The sequence below is a fragment of the Drosophila hydei genome, unplaced genomic scaffold, assembly GCF_003285905.1.
Source record: "Drosophila hydei strain 15085-1641.00,03,60 unplaced genomic scaffold, DhydRS2 tig00000001-arrow-pilon, whole genome shotgun sequence".
Classification (NCBI taxonomy): Eukaryota; Metazoa; Arthropoda; class Insecta; order Diptera; family Drosophilidae; genus Drosophila; species Drosophila hydei.
Genome location: NW_022045643.1, coordinates 15,669,465 through 15,687,896, shown reverse-complemented (window position 1 = coordinate 15,687,896; position 18,432 = coordinate 15,669,465). Strand labels below are relative to the sequence as shown.

Below are 18,432 nucleotides of genomic sequence, written 5' to 3'. Positions count from 1 at the left end.
AACCTACGTATTGAGCTCCTAGAATGCTACATCTGTCACTCCAGGTGTAATGAACTCCGAATTATTTGTTTTTTTTTTTCGTAGTCCGATATCGCCGTCCAGAATTCAATCTTACTATTTTCTGAGATCGCTGCATACATTAGCTCACTATTGTGCGTTAGTTGCTCAATTTACTATCAACTTGAATTACCAGGGATGGGGATTCCGACAGGAAGTCCGCAGATGAGCAACATTTAGTAACGTTGTCTTATTATTGTAACACCAACACAATATATGAGAATACATAAATAACCGTAAATATTAAAAAGCTTAATTAATTTGTTTCAAATATTACAGACGACACTTAATACTGTCTTGTCAGGGAAGTCTGCATATATTCCCATTCGATGATCCGAAGTGCTCGTTCTCAATGGAAAGCAGTAAGTATGACTTTTTTCTATAAATTTTATTTCTTTTATACATTTTTGTATAAGCGGCACAATTCTATATATATCTTAATCGTCTATTGTAAGCTTTCAATGGTACTTAACTGTAATACGGTACTTAACCTGCAAATTTATCCAAACTCTTCTAATTAGCTATCTTAAATTTATTGTCTCTTTCAATGTGTCGCGCGCATTTACTCATAGTCCACTCATTCACATAATATTCTGGTGTGTTTCTCTTTAAAACTTCCAATCTTATCACAACATATCAATAAACAATAATCATATTATACTAAGTAAAGCCTTTAATTTAACCTTCGTAAATCATTGGAGTCAGAGTTGCCTCTGCAATTTAAAACATTTCGGTGACCCCGAAGATCTTTTGACTTCTGCATAGATAGCGCATGATACCAAAAACAGCTGTGTCGGTATAAATACGTACATAAATACGTCATAAATATGTACATAAGTATATATATGTACATAACTAATGTACAAGCTGCATTAAATTATACATAAACATTGTAATTTGAATGGGAATTGATCAGTTGAAATAACCTCAGTGTAATTGTACTGAAGTGGAAATTGATAGGCTACAACAGATGGATGCATGCGACCTGAGCAAACTACAATCAAATTTTAATAGAGTCCAGACAAGCGCGAACTCGGCAATTGACCAACCACTTAATGGTTATCCAAGGCTCGTTATGGCTAATCGTTCAAGTTTGTCGCACCTGGAGTTGCCGAAATTCAGTAGAAACATAACTAAGTGAGAACACTTCTAATCAATGACCAGAACAGTTATTGATAAGGACATGGATTTGAACTCCAACGCGAAGCTCCAGCATCTGCGTCCCCTATTAAATGATGCTGATTTAAACACCTTCAACTCCAGATGGAAGCTGGCGAACAGTGTACCAGTCGAAGCCTCACAATCTATTGCATTACAGTCCGTTATCAATAGACATATTGGCATATATTGTGTCACATGAAGGTCTAAAAGCAAAACCAATGTATACCACTACAATGGTTTCAAACTATACATCATTCAGTCCGTCTGATAATGTGCTTATAGCTACTGTTATAATACTGACCAAAACCCGAGCTGTAACGTTTTTCTCGTGCCACGTAATCTTAGATTAAAAAATCAACTTCGAATTCGTAAAACCAATGGTTAACAGCTCAACGGTTATGTAGTCACCTCTTCTGGTGATTATGACAAGGCTACTCTTGTTTTCCCACACTTTCCATTGCACTTACAGGTGACATCTATTGATTTGCAAGAATCGGAACGCCTGATTCCATGCTTCAGTTCATTTTATGGCAAGATTCCTCTGATGATGTCATTAGTTATGGATGAATCATCGTCATATCCATTGGGGCATAAAACTATCTTGGGAGATTTTTACGTGGACGACGTGATCACAGGTGGAAATTCAATTGAAGTTCGCGATCCAATCTTCTTCTTCGAAAATACTTAAAATTAATAATTGTTTTGATACACTTTGCGAACTAACACCTCGAAAGAAAAACTTTTGTTCAGAGCAATATTACAATGCATGTGAAGAGACAAGCTACACTGGGACGCGAGAGTAGAACTACTAACCAGTCTTCAGGCCTATGATTCTTGAATGGATAAGGCTTTTCAACTGCATTTACCCTGTTCAAAGATTAGAGTTACTTCACTATGTAGATGTGCTCTGTCAAAATATTCCAATTGGTCCGCTTTAAAGCACAACATTATTGAGAACCAAGAGAATATTAGAATACCTAAAAGTAATTTTGTCGAACTGAATAATGAATTTACTTTTCCCTTCACTAACTTTACTATGCATTTCGAATCATTATATTAGCATTAACGATTAAGTTAGCCACTAAAAATAAACTAAGTTATTATTATTAATGATTCTCAATAACATTAGTTTAGACGTAATTTTTCAATTACTACTTATCTAATTCTCCCCCTATATTTTCATTGTCCTTGTGTCTGGCTGCCAGTTTCTTATGAAGAAGCACAAATTAAATATGTTTGGAAAAATGATGAGGACACATTACGAAAAAGCCCCTCATTGACAACATTAAATGCATATTTGATTAAAAATCAAACAACAGCCTGTGATCAAAATAGTTGGAGAGGTAAGTTTACCCATGAGCAAGCCTTAATCCTGTATGTTTGTTATCTGTATGATTTTATGTGTTCATTTTTAGCAGCAATTTTAATTAGAATCAAGGTTTATCATATTAGCCTATTCTTTAACTGTTTTTTTTTTGAGCTAAAATTACAATTTGAAGAAATAACTTTAGTTTTTTAGATCCTTTTAAATTTAGAATGCAGTTCGAAGCTTAATTATTGCAATATTTGTTTAGAAATTATAAATTTGTATTATCAATAAATACATTGTTTTGCATATCTAATGGTCTTATCTTTGTCTACTCCTAACAAAAAAATAATTGTTATAATAACAACACTTGGCTACCTCTTACTACTAAAAAATCATAAAAAAAACAAATATAAATATTATCTAAAATCGAATAGGGAACTACAGCTGCCTTAGGGTCGATTTAATCTTTACGAGAGATCGTGCGTTCTATTTTACCACCGTTTTTATACCTGGCATTATATTGGTGACGTCATCTTTTATAACATTCTGGCTAGAATGGAATGCAGTGCCTGCTAGATCAATGATAGGTAACGAAAACCATATAAAAAATACCAGTATAAAACAAATATCATTTAAAATATCAACTATATACAATACATAAATTTATCCTTGCTATTTTCACCAAAAAAGTAAACCAATTTTAATCCTTTTAAAATTAATTTATTTCGCCTTTGTAGCGATAGACTTACAAAAATTTTACTGCCGCAATTTATAATCATATCTTAATTTGATTAAGCTACAATTTGTAATTTAACTTTCGCTGTTTGAAGTAGTTTGCATTTGAAAACACATTTTTATATCAGCAAAAAAAAAAAACAAATTGAATTTAGAGACATTTACTTCAAGCGTTAACACTGCCAAAAAAAGTATGCGACACTTCCCCTTAAGAATATATTGCTTTATGGGTTTGATGCATGGTTTCTGAATTTATATATATATACATATATATAAATATGCCTATTCTAGCAACCGTTCTTATACAAAACCGACCAGAACTGAATCCATCAGAAACCTGAATCACACACTTTTTTATTTTTATTTATTGGTATGTTTTTTTTTTATAATGGAAGTACTACTTAGAATGAAAATATTTAGACCTTTGATAGGAGAGGTAACATCTGTATAAATCTGTATATATTACTGTCTGTGTCTCTGTTTCGTCTATGATTGATCTGAGTTAACAGATGCTTACAATTGTGTATTATTTATAATGTGTGGTCCAAATTCAATGATTTTGGCATTGTACTTTAAGGAAATTACAGTTGCCTACAGGTCGAAATGACATTTACCCGTGATCGTGCATATTATTTTACAACCGTTTTCATACCTGGCATTATATTGGTCACCTCGTCGTTTATCACATTTTGGCTAGAGTGGAATGCAGTACCAGCACGGGTTATGATCGGTACGTAAACCAAATACCAAATTTTTACTGCAAAAAACACAAATCCATTAAAAATTAAGCCAAATCAATAATATATCAGAAATTCATATGAAAATAATTATATATCATGTACTTCCAATTACTAATTTTACAACATTTTAGACGTTCTTTTGCTAGTGAAATTCCAGCAAATATTAATAAATATTGAAGTTATCCCTTACCCAAGAGTATATCAAAAAGCTTGCAATCTATTCAAAGTATTGATTATAATAGTTTGAAGCTCGACGCTTAGATTTTCGATTAAGTTAAAAGTTTGGTCTGTTATCTAGTATATGTATATCCTATCTGCACTACTTGGTCTTTTTATTTATCGATTATACATATTAACAAATTATTGCACTAGCTACACTAAAAGTCAGGCATTAAACTTTACAATGTGCGCTTACCCTTTCAATTCAATATTATTGCTTATAAGTCCTCTTAAATGTCCTCAAGGAAAAGATAAATTATTTAGTAAGTTAAAATAAAAAATTTATTTGAAAGAAACTGAAATTGCAATAAAAAATCATAACAATCTGTTGATCGTTTCTATAGTAACCAAAATCAAACAGATTTGTAATTTAAAATTTATTTATTATCCGGCTTACTTGTGATACAAATTTAAATTTAAAAGATAAGTCGGATCAGACTTCTGTTATACATATATTTGTTTCAAATGATCGATCATATTTGCAGGCGAAGGAGTCGAAGTAGTGACGTCTTCGTCCGCTGAAAAATATTTAAGCATGAACATGGTATAGACGGCCATCTACTAATGACGTCAAAAAGGCTGCTTGAGAGCATTGAAAAATTTTAACCGTTGTACTCTAACATCGATATATACATACATGCCCCAAACAATCTGCGATTTTAATAAACTCCATAGCTTGAATCCACATATAGATGCACAGTCTCGTCTATATGTATGTATGTAAAGATATTATAAGATATATATTATATTATTAAACAGTGGTAAGGGCAAGAAACACTTTATAGCATGAGCAAACCAAATTTTGCTTAAAAAAATCAATCGGTGCGTGTTAACGTTGATTGATGACCCAACGTCTACCATACGCATCCTAATATCAGTTTTTCTTTGTAGATACAAACTATGCAAAATATTGAAAAACGCTGATCGGACGGCACTTAAGATATCAACTTATTCGGGCACCCCCAATTACTTGTTACTTATTTATTTTTTTTGTCAAACATGTTATTGGATTATGAAATACGAGTTGTTTTGGTATTTTAAAGCTATTTCCAACTTTTGCAAGACATTCTTTCGTTGAGTGCTTGTTATATCTCTTGGTCGTTGTATGATTTTCGTATGAACAGAAATTCGCTATTTTTGTCGTTATTGCATTATCCTAGTTGCTAATATGACAATTTACTGTTAACAATCGAGTTTTTGTTAGTTATAACATAATGTAATGTAAGTGGAGAAATATGTTGATTTTGTCCTAATTGCTTGGAAAAACAAATGAGTATTTCCAAAATATATTATTCTGTCAAATCTCAGCTTTTAAAAATAAAACATATTTTAAGTCAGCCCTTTAGTGACTTTGAAGCGAGTGATAATATGCCTAGACAAATCAATTTTGATTTTGATTGTACTCCGATCATTCGAATGGAGGGGTCAGGCCCTGCACACTGAACCTTCCGTGCCAACAACGCCCCTTCATTGACAACTCGAACCCTTTTATCCTATTTTGATATAGTGTAGACACTACAGTTTTTTTTTTATCATACATCCAATCAGAAATTCAATTCCTTTCAGATTGCTCTTTAAGCAATGATCAACAATTCATTCTCTATTTCCATTATGAGCTTATTTAACAGTCATTCTACACTTCAAACTACTGATTTGCGAGACATCCGACAGTTATACATATATGCAAATATGTTCGTGCAGTACGAGTGACTTCAAATTGTAAGCTTTTGTAATTCAAACGGGCAGCAAAAGTTCCGCTTAACAATGCTCAAATATGTGCAAGGGATTGAGAGTGTCTGTGTGCGCATCCGTACCCTCATACTTTTCCCACAAATAATAATGAAAATGTTAAAATGTAGCATGGTCATGTGAAACTCTGAAATAGGACCTCTTAGTCATATATATAAATAAATATTTTTATTATATTTGAGCGTTCAAGGAACAGATGTCTGGAGATGTATGCATTTAAAAACCAACATAAATTAGCCAATTTTGTTAGATTTGTAATTGTCGTTTTTATTAGACCTACAAAATGTCATCAATATCAGTTAAAAACAGGCGACTGCCTACATTAAAATGGCACATGTATTTAGCTCGATCGTTAAAGTCGAGCTGAAAATTGACAGTACATCTGATATGTTATTTTCATTATATATACGAGCTTATTAATATTTACAGCTTGCCGAGATAATAGTTTTGATTTTACTTCCGTTGTACAGGAGGAGAAAATGGATGCTTTTGCTTTCTGTTTTGCCGTGCTACTCTAAATAAGTCAAATCTCCCTTGTGTTCAACACCAATCATCAAGTGATCCCTTTTGTTCCCTTTTTCAATAGGACGTCTTAATTTTCATACTGAAAATATGTATCTTAATTTTCAAGTAGCATCGGGACGTACTAAAAAATATTGAGTTTACGATATGGTCTTCAAAAATTGAGTCTAGGCCCTCCTATTATGTTTCCATTACTTACTTCAAACTTTGAACCTCCTCTTTAGTATTTGCTCGACTATGAGACATCGAAAATCCAAAATATGCTAAATCTCTGTATTCATTAAAAGTACACTACAGGGTATGCTTTAACATAATGACAATGTATTCGAAAGCTAAGACCTTGCCAAAAAACACTATAATTGTAAAGTTAACCGTATGCTGAATGGCGAATAATGTCTTTCACGATTTAAAAATGATAGCTTCAACAAGGGTTTCCATATCAGCTGGAATTAAGGCTTATTTATTTATGATGGATAGCTTAACATTTTACGCATAGGTCTTCACTTTGTTAAAGTTCGAGTGTTTAAAGATTAACACAAGTACAATTGCAGATCAAATTGATAAGACAGCGGACGGTTGGTACGAAGATAAAGTATATTTATATTATAAGGGAAGATCAGCCGCAACATGTATATAATTCAATATGTTTACGGTACAAACCTAGTTTTTTCTTTAACAATAAAAGTAAAAGACAAAAAAAAAGACAATAGTATAGACAACGTATAACACACTTTATGCATATACGTGTATATAGTTTATACATATAAGTAAGTAAAAGAAACAATTACGGCCTCACGGATCTGTAAATAAGGTAAGTGTCTATCGTCATCACGGACACTTTTAACTAGGAACACTCCAAAAGTTGTTAGGAAATGAGTACTTAAGTCTATTTTTTGTGTTACTGGTTCGAAGTAGATAAGCGAATAAATTGTTACATCATTAATATGATGTAATATTGCTGGTTGATCGCTAAAAGTTTTTGCAAGAGAATGTATAATTTCTTTTAATTTTATTAAATAAAAATATAATAAAGATATTCGATATTCTCGTACATAGTGGCTATTTACAATTTAACACGCATTGTACATCCGCAATGTGCCCCTGCAATTAAATTTGAACTTTCGCTCATATATTTTTATATCAAAACTATTTATAAAATAAGTTGCAATAATCAAATAAAAAACACAAATTCCCAACTGCAACAAAAGAGCCCCAAAAGTACATATTTACTCCATTAGGTAGCATATAAAAATATGCAACATGATGGATGGTAAATGAGTTTTAAAAACGTAATGCAAGATTCTTTCTTCTTCTTCTCATTTTATTCGATTTGGGATACCCAACTACTTGTAACAACATAATCTAGGCGTGACAACAATGTTGAATTTCTTCACTACCTCGAATGGTTTCCGCAGCACCTTACCCGTAGTCTCCAATTTAACAGCAATGAACGTGTGGGACGGCGTTTGCATGTGCTTCATTTACGCCTCTTTACTGGAATTTGTTTGTGTCAATTATGTGGGACGCAAGCGACCGCTGCACAATGTCGTCTATCGCCCCGGAGAAAACCCCGTAACACAGGTAAATTATTATTCAAACTGTCCTAAATAAAACGTCGATTGGTAAAAGAAGGATAGTGGATCATTTATTATGCATTTCATGTCAATAATTATCTATTTTACCTTATCGAAGCATACCATGCACACAGACTCATTTCGAATAAAATGCAATTTAAATTTCGTTGAATATAACATACTCTTGAGGATTTGTGTACTTACTATTTAAATTTTTCGAAATATTAAATCCATTATGAATGAGTTGATTTGATAAGAAAAACCTAGATACTTAATTCATAATAATAAATTTTCAACAACGAATCTTCAATTAAAAAAAAAAAACAAAATTTACTATCCTTTAAAAGGATTCCAAAACCATCTAAGCACTATTCGACTAAAGTTATACAACAAAAATCAAACGAATTCATTAAGTTTTTTCCTTCTATGCTTAAAGCCAAATGATATGTGTATATTTTTACTATCATCTTCTATTTCTACATAACTCTTAACTCTAAAATAAACTAGCCCAATTATTACTTTCATCTCTATATGGTAATTTTTTACATATCACATATAAATACTCGCTTAAAAACTCACCTTGTATTTATGCTACAGTAATCAATTTGCACTTTGAATACAACTTCTGAGTCCTGAACAAAAAAATCAAAAATCGTTAGGTTTCAAAAACATTTATAATTTATTTTTGTGCTTATTGTTTATTCTTGCTTCTTAAAAGATGTGGGTTAACCTCACACTCCTCTAAACTAAGTCCTGTGCATTTATTTACACACCAAACAGAATGCCACTCATAAGAGCGCATCAACGCTAATCCATTCATCATAACTCATCCTCACTAATTGTTACATTACACTTCCATGCAACTACACTCTAACCGCTGCAGTAATCACTCCTGTGTTTGAAACTCACACGAATGTAACACAGATTTTAAATAAATCATCCATAAAAAAGTTTTTCCTTTTGATAATTGTTGTATGTTACAAATTGAGCTGGTGTGTCTAAAACGCTTTAACATTATACAAAAATAAATATATATATATATATATATATTTAATTAGAAAGAGGTATATTTAATTAAATTAGATTATTAATAAAGGTATTACATTTTAATTAGTTCCTTATTTTGTAATTAAAGCTAAAATAAGAAGACACAAATGTTGCATGATCATCTTTTAATTGATTTGTGTACAAAATAAAAACAAATATTCATACTAAAAATAAAAAAGTCATATTGTGTTAATCAGCGTATACAGAAATGTATGAATGCTTATATAAGTACAAAGATACACATCTCATTTAGCATGTTTGAATAACATTAATACTGTTGTTTTTTCCCATTTTTGTTTAAAACTTATATATTTTCTGAACTATGTTTAAAAAATGTTGATCATTCATTTGATACTCAGCCTTTATTCGTGAAAATATACTGTATTAATGTCAAACAAATATTTGTCTCAAATTAAATTTATAGAATTTTTAAAGTTTTTAAGTAAAATAATTTTAATGATTTTAATTACATTTCATTTAATTATATATTGAAAATATTTTAAGAAACTTTTCGTCCAAATACATATTAAACATTGTTCCCAATTTATGTGCTATGTAAAATCGTACATAACAGCAATTGAGCTGTGCATATAATGTAGCAGAATGAGCGCAATCTAAACTAAAATCAACAACAACAAATAAACTTAAAGTGTGTTTTGAGTATGAACATTATTTTGTGTACATTTTTGCAGCGACTTCCAGCAGTACTAAGCAGGATCGGAGTTATTCTTGCAAGTCCTTTGGTAAGCTATTAACCACCAATCAATCATATTTGAAACGCAGATACTTTAAACAAATCAACATTGACAAATCAACATTGACAAATCAACATTCACATTCACATTCACATTAACATTAACATTAACATTAATATTAACATTAACATTAACATTAACATTAACATTAACATTAACATTAAAATTAACATTAACATTAACATTAAAATTAACATTAACATTAACATTAAAATTAACATTAACATTAACATTAACATTAACATTAAAATTAACATTAACATTAAAATTAACATTAACATTAACATTAACATTAACATTAACATTAACATTAACATTAACATTAACATTAACATTAACATTAACATTAACATTAACATTAACATTAACATTAACATTAACATTAACATTAACATTAACATTAACATTAACATTAACATTAACATTAACATTAACATTAACATTAACATTAACATTAACATTAACATTAACATTAACATTAACATTAACATTAACATTAACATTAACATTAACATTAACATTAACATTAACATTAACATTAACATTAACATTAACATTAACATTAACATTAACATTAACATTAACATTAACATTAACATTAACATTAACATTAACATTAACATTAACATTAACATTAACATTAACATTAACATTAACATTAACATTAACATTAACATTAACATTAACATTAACATTAACATTAACATTAACATTAACATTAACATTAACATTAACATTAACATTAACATTAACATTAACATTAACATTAACATTAACATTAACATTAACATTAACATTAACATTAACATTAACATTAACATTAACATTAACATTAACATTAACATTAACATTAACATTAACATTAACATTAACGTTTACATTTACATTTACATTTACAATTACAATTACATTTACATTAAAAAATTTATATATACATAATTTTAATCGCACTTCTACCTATTACACGAAATTCAAATTTCATGAAGTTAAAGCAAATCTAACAAATGGCATGTGAATTTTGCTTTTATACTAAATGCATACAAGAATTATTATTTTAGATTATTTCAAATTCTTAATGCTTATAAAATACATATGTACATGGTACGGGTTATTTATTTTAAGCGAAATAATAAAATTGAATTATAAGGCAATAATCAAAATACATTATTTTTACGTAGGAGCATGCTTTAATAGCCGCATTTTTAAGTTTTTTATGGCATATCATTTCTTTAAAGTTTTCATTAAGTTTTGTTTTAATTTTGTAATTTTTTTCCATAACCAACAATCAAGATACTCTTAAAATGACACTCGGTGGTTCAAAATCAATAACAACCAAACTGGTCATAAATATTAACAAATAATTATTACAATAATAGCAACAACAGTAAGAATTCGCAAACGGTAAAACTAGAGTCAAAGTAATAATTGAGTAAAAAAAAAATAAAAATAAAATAAAAACACACTTTAAGATCACTTACAATTGGGAAAAATGTTAAAAGAAAGTGTCCAAAAAAATGTGCACATTTCAAAACATTTTCATTTTTCTTACGGTACTACTTAAAATAATAAGTAAAATATTTAAAATGAGCAATAAATTAATTATTGCAACATTAAATTGATTATTTACGTAGGATATTTGTACTCAAATATTTGTGTTGTTTTCCATGTACCCACAAGCTACTGATATGCCAACTGCCAAAACCTAATAATATGCTTAACATTAATCATTTTTGAAATGTTAAATAAATATTTTAGAGTATATAGACTTTTAATACCAACAATATTTTCTTTTACCTCAAATACCTTATGCGCTGAAATAGTCAGTATTTTGTTTAAATTGTACGTCTTACATTGTTTATGTGATTCAAAAGTAGCCAAATACATTACTAATAAAAGTTGATTTTTTATATTTGTTAAATATTAAATAGTTCAGTGCACACATAGCTTTTGTATATATGTATAACCTAGCGTATATTTTTCACCGACTGCTTTTTCTTTCTTATGCTAACAAAACAAATTTCACAGTCAATTACCTATCCCACCTTTTTTTATGGGATATATGTCCGAAAAAACAAACAAATCAGAATACCAATTACTATATAATAACAGTATATCTGTTACGAATTTAATAACTATTAGTGGGTCTCAATAAGTTTTCGTACATTTCTGTAGGTAGTTCGCTTATATTAGCATTCGTTTTACAATTTTTCTCATAACGGACAACTTTTTATATTTGTGAGCAATTAACAGATATGATATTATAGATCTAAATCATATCAATTGAGTTTCCTCAAATACAAATATATATATTCATAATTCCACTTTTCCTACTTACAATAGCTTGTTTTAAAATCGGCTCAGCCATTGAGAACTATCAAAACTAACCTGAATGTTTCAGTAATGCAACTAATTGAAAAATCGTATATGCTGCAAACAATTCCCAACTAAAATCATTCTCCAACTTTCTCTCCAATCTCAATCTCAACATCAATATTTCCTCTCTCAATGTTCGCAAATCAATTGTAGCACCCAACTGTCCCATCAAAATATACAAATATAGGAAGTAATCGAAAGAGAATTTTACGCTGCTTTATCGTCTTTTAACGAAAAGGCAAGTACGGTTGGCACATCAGAGATGACCAATACCCCGCTTCCAATGAGCATAGCCACCTCCAAGTCCGCAGCGAGCACCGAGATTGGGCAACCGGAGACTGAATTTCTAAGCGGTATGCGGTGGCAGGAAGCGCATGGTGGAATCATTGGTGCAGCAGTTCAAAATTTGCGGGCACGTTCGATCAAAAATAAGAGCGGCCATCAAGCCACAAAGAGCGCGTCATCGAAATCATCGACATTGGCTATGTTGAATACCGATCATATTTATGATGAACCAGCAATGGATAAAACCAGGACGAATTTGACTGTAACAAATATTAAGCTTGAAGATATGAAAGAAAAACCCTTGTTACGCAGCTCTATTGCGACAAGCACACCAGCATTGGTTGTACGAATAGACGAAAATGATGTAGAAGAAGAAAAGGAACAACCGCAAGGGCAACCTTTACCAATTCTCGAAATATCTGATAACAAACGACAATTAAATTTGCCATTGAAGCCACCCCGCAAAAAATCTTCCCGCTCTAATTCACCAAACAGCACATACGTGACGGATATGGAATCAGAAATGATAAACAGGATGAAAACGGCGGTAGCTAAAGCTGAAGCTGAAGCTACAGTAGAAAATGTGAGTAATTGCCGGTTGCCAAGCCGAAACATTCTAAAGTGTCTTTTAGAATTTTTCTTCCCTTATTATTGTCTCTACATAACTTTCTACTGGGCCTTAAAACGTGGATACGACATATATATTTTCTATACTTATGTACATGCAGATAGAAAAAAATTTGATACAAATGTTATTAAAATATGCTTTAATTCAAAAAAATTAAAATACAAATTTGATAAAAATAAACTTCATAGGAAAATCAATTTCTTCTACTAACAAACAATCAAAATCACTTGAGCAGAAGAGCGAAAAACTCATTTTGTGAAATCATAATTTATGGTGAATTCCCTGCATTATATAAAAAACATAAAAGAGAAAAGTAGCTAATGGATTAATAATAAAACTCGATTTCACCGATCAATTTGAAGTATTCTTCAAAGTACTTGACTATGAAACAATTATTTCTAATTGATTATTTATATATTGTCGCAAATATTTTTTGGAAGAATATTACACTAACAGATAAGTTAACTATAGATATCATAAAAAGCGAAAAGACAAGCATTGATCTTCAGGATGAAATAATTAATATTGATCATTATATATTGATCCCGTTATATTTTCCCAAGTTATATATCTGACTATTTACTACAACATCCCATAACTATGAAACAGGCATGCACAGGAAAATTAGTAAATCAAATAAGTATTTAATTCGGCTTAAATCATTTTCTATGGTAAAAAGGGTATAACTTAACAAAAAGAACGTAATAGGAACATAATAATATAATAATAATAATATTTAATTTATACATCAATAGAGATTATAATTGAACAAGTCGACTATGAAATACCCCGATCTCAGTCCTATCTGCGTTTTTTAATATTTTCCGTAGTTTGTATCGAGTATTCAAAAAAACAAAAAAAAAAAAACAAATAAAAATCGACATTACGACACCAAGCTTCGAACTCACAAACACCGCCACTTCATAATTAAAAAATAAAACAATAAAAAATGTCCCATCGCCGCTAGGCTCAAACCCAGGGACTAATCGCTTACGAGCGTCTCCTCTACCAACGCAGACATTGCATCGCCTGCAAATAGAGTTGCAAATTTGAAGTTAAGTCAACAAGCAGCTAATAATTCAGCACAGTTCAATCGCAATTTCGATTCTTCGAATAGAAAAGAATGCACACGTATAGGAAAAATGTGCTTTTGCAAATTGGTCAAACGTTTTGTTTAATAACTTCTGTTTTACTTAATGAATTTTAATGAAATTTTTAGCATATGATCTACACATCCTATTTCTTGGTTGAGATACAAACGCCTTCACAAAATGGCCCTATTTTCAACTGAACTTAAGTTTTAAGAATTTGGGGAAATTGGGAGCAGATATCCAAAATAACACAAAAATCAAAAATGCATAAGATATACGTAAATACAAAATTTGGAGGCCCTAGCTCTTAAGACACAAAAGAAGAGAAACGTTTAATATACACTTATATATGCATATACAAACAAAAATTTATAATGTATAACTAATAATTTCTATTTTTTGCTTACCAGCATCTATTCATAACTTCGAGATATATATATTACTATTATTTGATTTATCTAAATAAGTAGCTTTAATCAACTAAATAACTAGACAGTATTATTTTAGTTAAAAAAGATATGCAAACCGTATAAATGTATTCTAAAAATTAAGTTCAATTTATTGCTAACATTAGTAAAACAGAGGGACCGCAGATGTGTAGGACAGAAAGACGTTTAAAAATTATAAGATACTTATCTGAAGTAATACATGTTTTTTCTCAATTTAATTTTAAATTTCTAATATCGAAATCCTGCGTGTTATATACTTAACTGTAATGCAGAGGTTTTTAATTGGAAAACAAATGAACATCCTTTTTATCCATAGTGTTTGTACTTAACTATTTATTCGCAAGTAATTTTTTCTATTGAATTTTTTTGTTAAAATTGAGGTATAGAAAAATATATATAGGGACCGGTCACTCCTCCTTTTGCCAATTACATTAAGTTGCAACTTAGAACAAGAATATTTTTTAACTATTTTAATGGATCCGAGGGTATAAATAAAGACCCTATACGCAACCCTCGCTTTGTGCACTCGCAAAACCAATGTTTTTAGCACGTTTTTAATATTGACTTTCATTGCTTCAAAAACTATTTTGTACAATAGCAATTTCCACCCTCAAGTTTAATGATTTTTAAATAACATATTTCATAAAAATTCTATTCATAAACTTCATAAGCCAGCAGTAAAATTCTCATGCCATGTAGAAAAACCGTAATTTATTAAAATTATTTAAATTTACTATAGTAATAGCTATAGTAATAGCAGCTATATTAATAGCTTATAATTCAAAAAAGATTTGTCTTTGGTGAACCGAAGGTTGAATACCCTTGCAGAGCTGTGATATATTTTTCTTATTAGCACAATTTCAGAAAACTCCATTTTTTAGATAAATACGAGCGTTGATATTTATATAGTGAATATTTTCACTAAGTGTGCTTAGTTTTGTTTTCCAGCATTGCTTTACATTTTTGAGTAATTTTTAAATTTATTTTTAATGGCGTTGAAGCCAACGATCCTTGCAGAATATATTTCGTGAAGTTTGTTGTTGTGTCAGAAAAAATCAATGCTGCGCGTGAATTGCTAACGTAAGATCGTAAGTGGACCCAGAATATATTCTATTATATTTTCGAAGAATTAAGATAAACCAACCGCAAGAATCATTGAATAAGAAACAACCAGGAAACATTCACCAAGACATTCCGAGCTCTAATGTATCGGCTGACACAACAATGTTGTTTTTGAAAACTAAAGGAACAAATTATTGGATAATACTATAATTTCATTATCAAGCACAATGTATAAAAGGCAACCCTCGTATATATCATAATTTTGTCTGAGAATGCCTAATATAAATATATATATGTAATATTATATATATATATATGTAATATTTTATACACTACTTTCAACTAAGCGATGAATTAATAAAGACTATAGTTAATCAATCACATTTTGATTTTATAATATATCAAGTGTATGTATATGGTATACTGTAGAAATGTGTTTCATATGTGTGCATATAAGTCACCCATCTGCAAGGGCTTATAATAATAATGAACCATAATACGATAAATAAATGTAAAGCAATAAATATGCCATACTCTAATTCAATTTCTCCAATGCTGCTCCCAATAAAAATAAAATAAAACAGCCCGTAAGTATACTGAATTATATAAGCCATATATTTAGTTTTTAAAAAGTCAAGTAAAGATTTATACACTTAAACTCGAGCACACCCCAAAGTTTGTATTCCTAGACTGTGGAAATAAATATTTCTTTCCCAGATCCTTAGGATCAATATTTATTTCAAAAACTGTTCTGTTTATTTCCGTTCACTATTACATATTTAATAGTAATAGCAACTGTATATTCTACAACTTTGAGGGTTCCACAGTCTGTCCCAAAACTCGAAAACTAGGATGACCCATTTATTTCCGATGTACCACATCCAATATGGTAGGCCCATATACATTATAGATAAATCTATAGTATTCTTTCTTACATAAAAATAATACATATGTGCCTCGGCAGATGTTCATATCAATCTTGTAATGTGGTTTATTTATGAAATAAAAGATATCAAGCTTAAACTGTGTTTCGCAATTATTTGTATCCAAATGAAGCTAAAATTAATGTTATGAAATATATATATATATATATATATATATATATATATATATATTAAATTAAAATAATTTTATCTACCAACCTTTATGAAATTCATTATTTTCTTGTATTTCAATTCCTTGTATCAGGGCGAAAAACGACGCGATGTCGGAGCACCAAATGAGATTGTGGCATGCACAACGTGTGGCAGCAGTAATAGCCCATGTACCCATTCGGCCAATAATGGGTGTGCCACAGAAGTAAGAACATAATACTTAATTTTTATTCAAAAACGTTAACTAAGTAATTTATTATTTCTTTTCAGACCTGTTTTGTTCAGATGCGCAAAAAGGAGCCGCCGCATCCGATACGCGTGGCTAAAACGATTGATGTCATTGCTAGAATAACATTTCCAACAGCCTATGCCATTTTTCTGATATTTTTCTTTGTACACTATAAGGGTTTTTCATAAAAATAAGTTAAAATAAACACCAATAAACAAGCGCTTAACTAAACAAAAAGAATTATTAAGTAATCTTCAAATGTGGTAAATGCATATAATTACTATATAATAATTGTCACGCCCATAAGTAAGTAGAAATTTCGTAGTTCTTCAGATCATTTAACTTAAATGTAACAAGGAAAGCAACACAAATTAATTTATTAAAATATTTTTAAATACATTAAGTTCAATCTTCAAAATAGTAAAAATAAAACAAAACAAAAATTAACAAGTGATAAACAACTTAAATTGTCGATTTGAAAAAAAAAACGACACTATATAAATAAAACATACATTTTTGTATTAAATTTAATACACAAACGAATTGTTTAGCATTCAAATAATATTATTTGTACGGAAGACAAAAAAAGACAGGGTAGTTGAGTGCAACCAACTGATCCATAATCTCTTCGCAGGTGCACTGTCTTTAATTGTGAGACTTTAGAAAACAATTTTCAAATGAACAAAGACACAAAATAATATCGATCAAATTAATATCTAGAAACTTTTCTTTTTTTGTATACCATTAGAAGATTTTAAGTCCGTCATAAAATTGTGGAATATAAGATTCTTATGCTAGGCGTGACCATAAAAAACACCGAATTATATATACTTTTAAATATATAAAGTTTTAAGCATGTGGCTTCAATAGGCACTTAAAATATTCAGCCGCAAGACAATGCATAAAACTAATTTTTTATTTTGTGAACAGTGTATAAGTCGTACGCAGATGTTTTCGACTGCTTTATTTAAAAACTGGAAAACACTTGCTTTAGTTTCAATACTGAGCAAGTTGAAAATTATACATAAATATTGTTATTTATAGAAATTATATAAGCCACTATTTTAAGAACTTATGCTGAAACATGTACCAAAATGTAATGCCGTCTAAAATAAAAGACCTTAACATAAAAAATAATATAAAAATCAGCTTTATTGCTATAAGTATCTAACCGTAGTTGACCAAAAAAAAAAGCCTGTAACACGCTATTCGTATTTACCAAAACCAAATTGCTTCATTATAAAAAGGTAGACACAAAATTGAGGATGTTATAAGCAAAAGAATATTTACAACTAAAACATTGTTCAGTATAATTATTTTACCGCCTTCAATTTAAAAGTGTCAAAAACAATT

The 18,432-nt window shown here is 29.8% G+C and overlaps 1 protein-coding gene across 30 annotated transcripts in view; it reads left to right on the top strand.

Moving 5' to 3' along the window:
* The window catches only part of LOC111593544 (glutamate-gated chloride channel), a 38,329-nt gene extending 20,935 nt beyond the window's left edge, over positions 1–17,394 (top strand). For 5 of the 30 annotated variants that reach the window (XM_023306367.2, XM_023306369.2, XM_023306371.2 and 2 more), the window contains 9 exons: positions 337–419; positions 2,424–2,561; positions 2,962–3,114; positions 3,840–3,992; positions 7,859–8,073; positions 9,806–9,856; positions 12,480–13,109; positions 16,945–17,055; positions 17,121–17,394. In XM_023306367.2, coding sequence (XP_023162135.1) covers positions 337–419; positions 2,424–2,561; positions 2,962–3,114; positions 3,840–3,992; positions 7,859–8,073; positions 9,806–9,856; positions 12,480–13,109; positions 16,945–17,055; positions 17,121–17,267 — 1,681 coding nt within the window. In that variant the 3' untranslated portion in view covers positions 17,268–17,394. Of the gene's footprint in view, positions 1–336; positions 420–2,423; positions 2,562–2,961; positions 3,115–3,839; positions 3,993–7,858; positions 8,074–9,805; positions 9,857–12,394; positions 13,110–16,340; positions 16,344–16,944; positions 17,056–17,120 lie in introns of those variants that run through there. The other 25 variants (XM_023306378.2, XM_023306377.2, XM_023306373.2 and 22 more) reach the window with 18 other exon arrangements.
* The last annotated feature ends 1,038 nt before the right edge of the window (positions 17,395–18,432 follow it).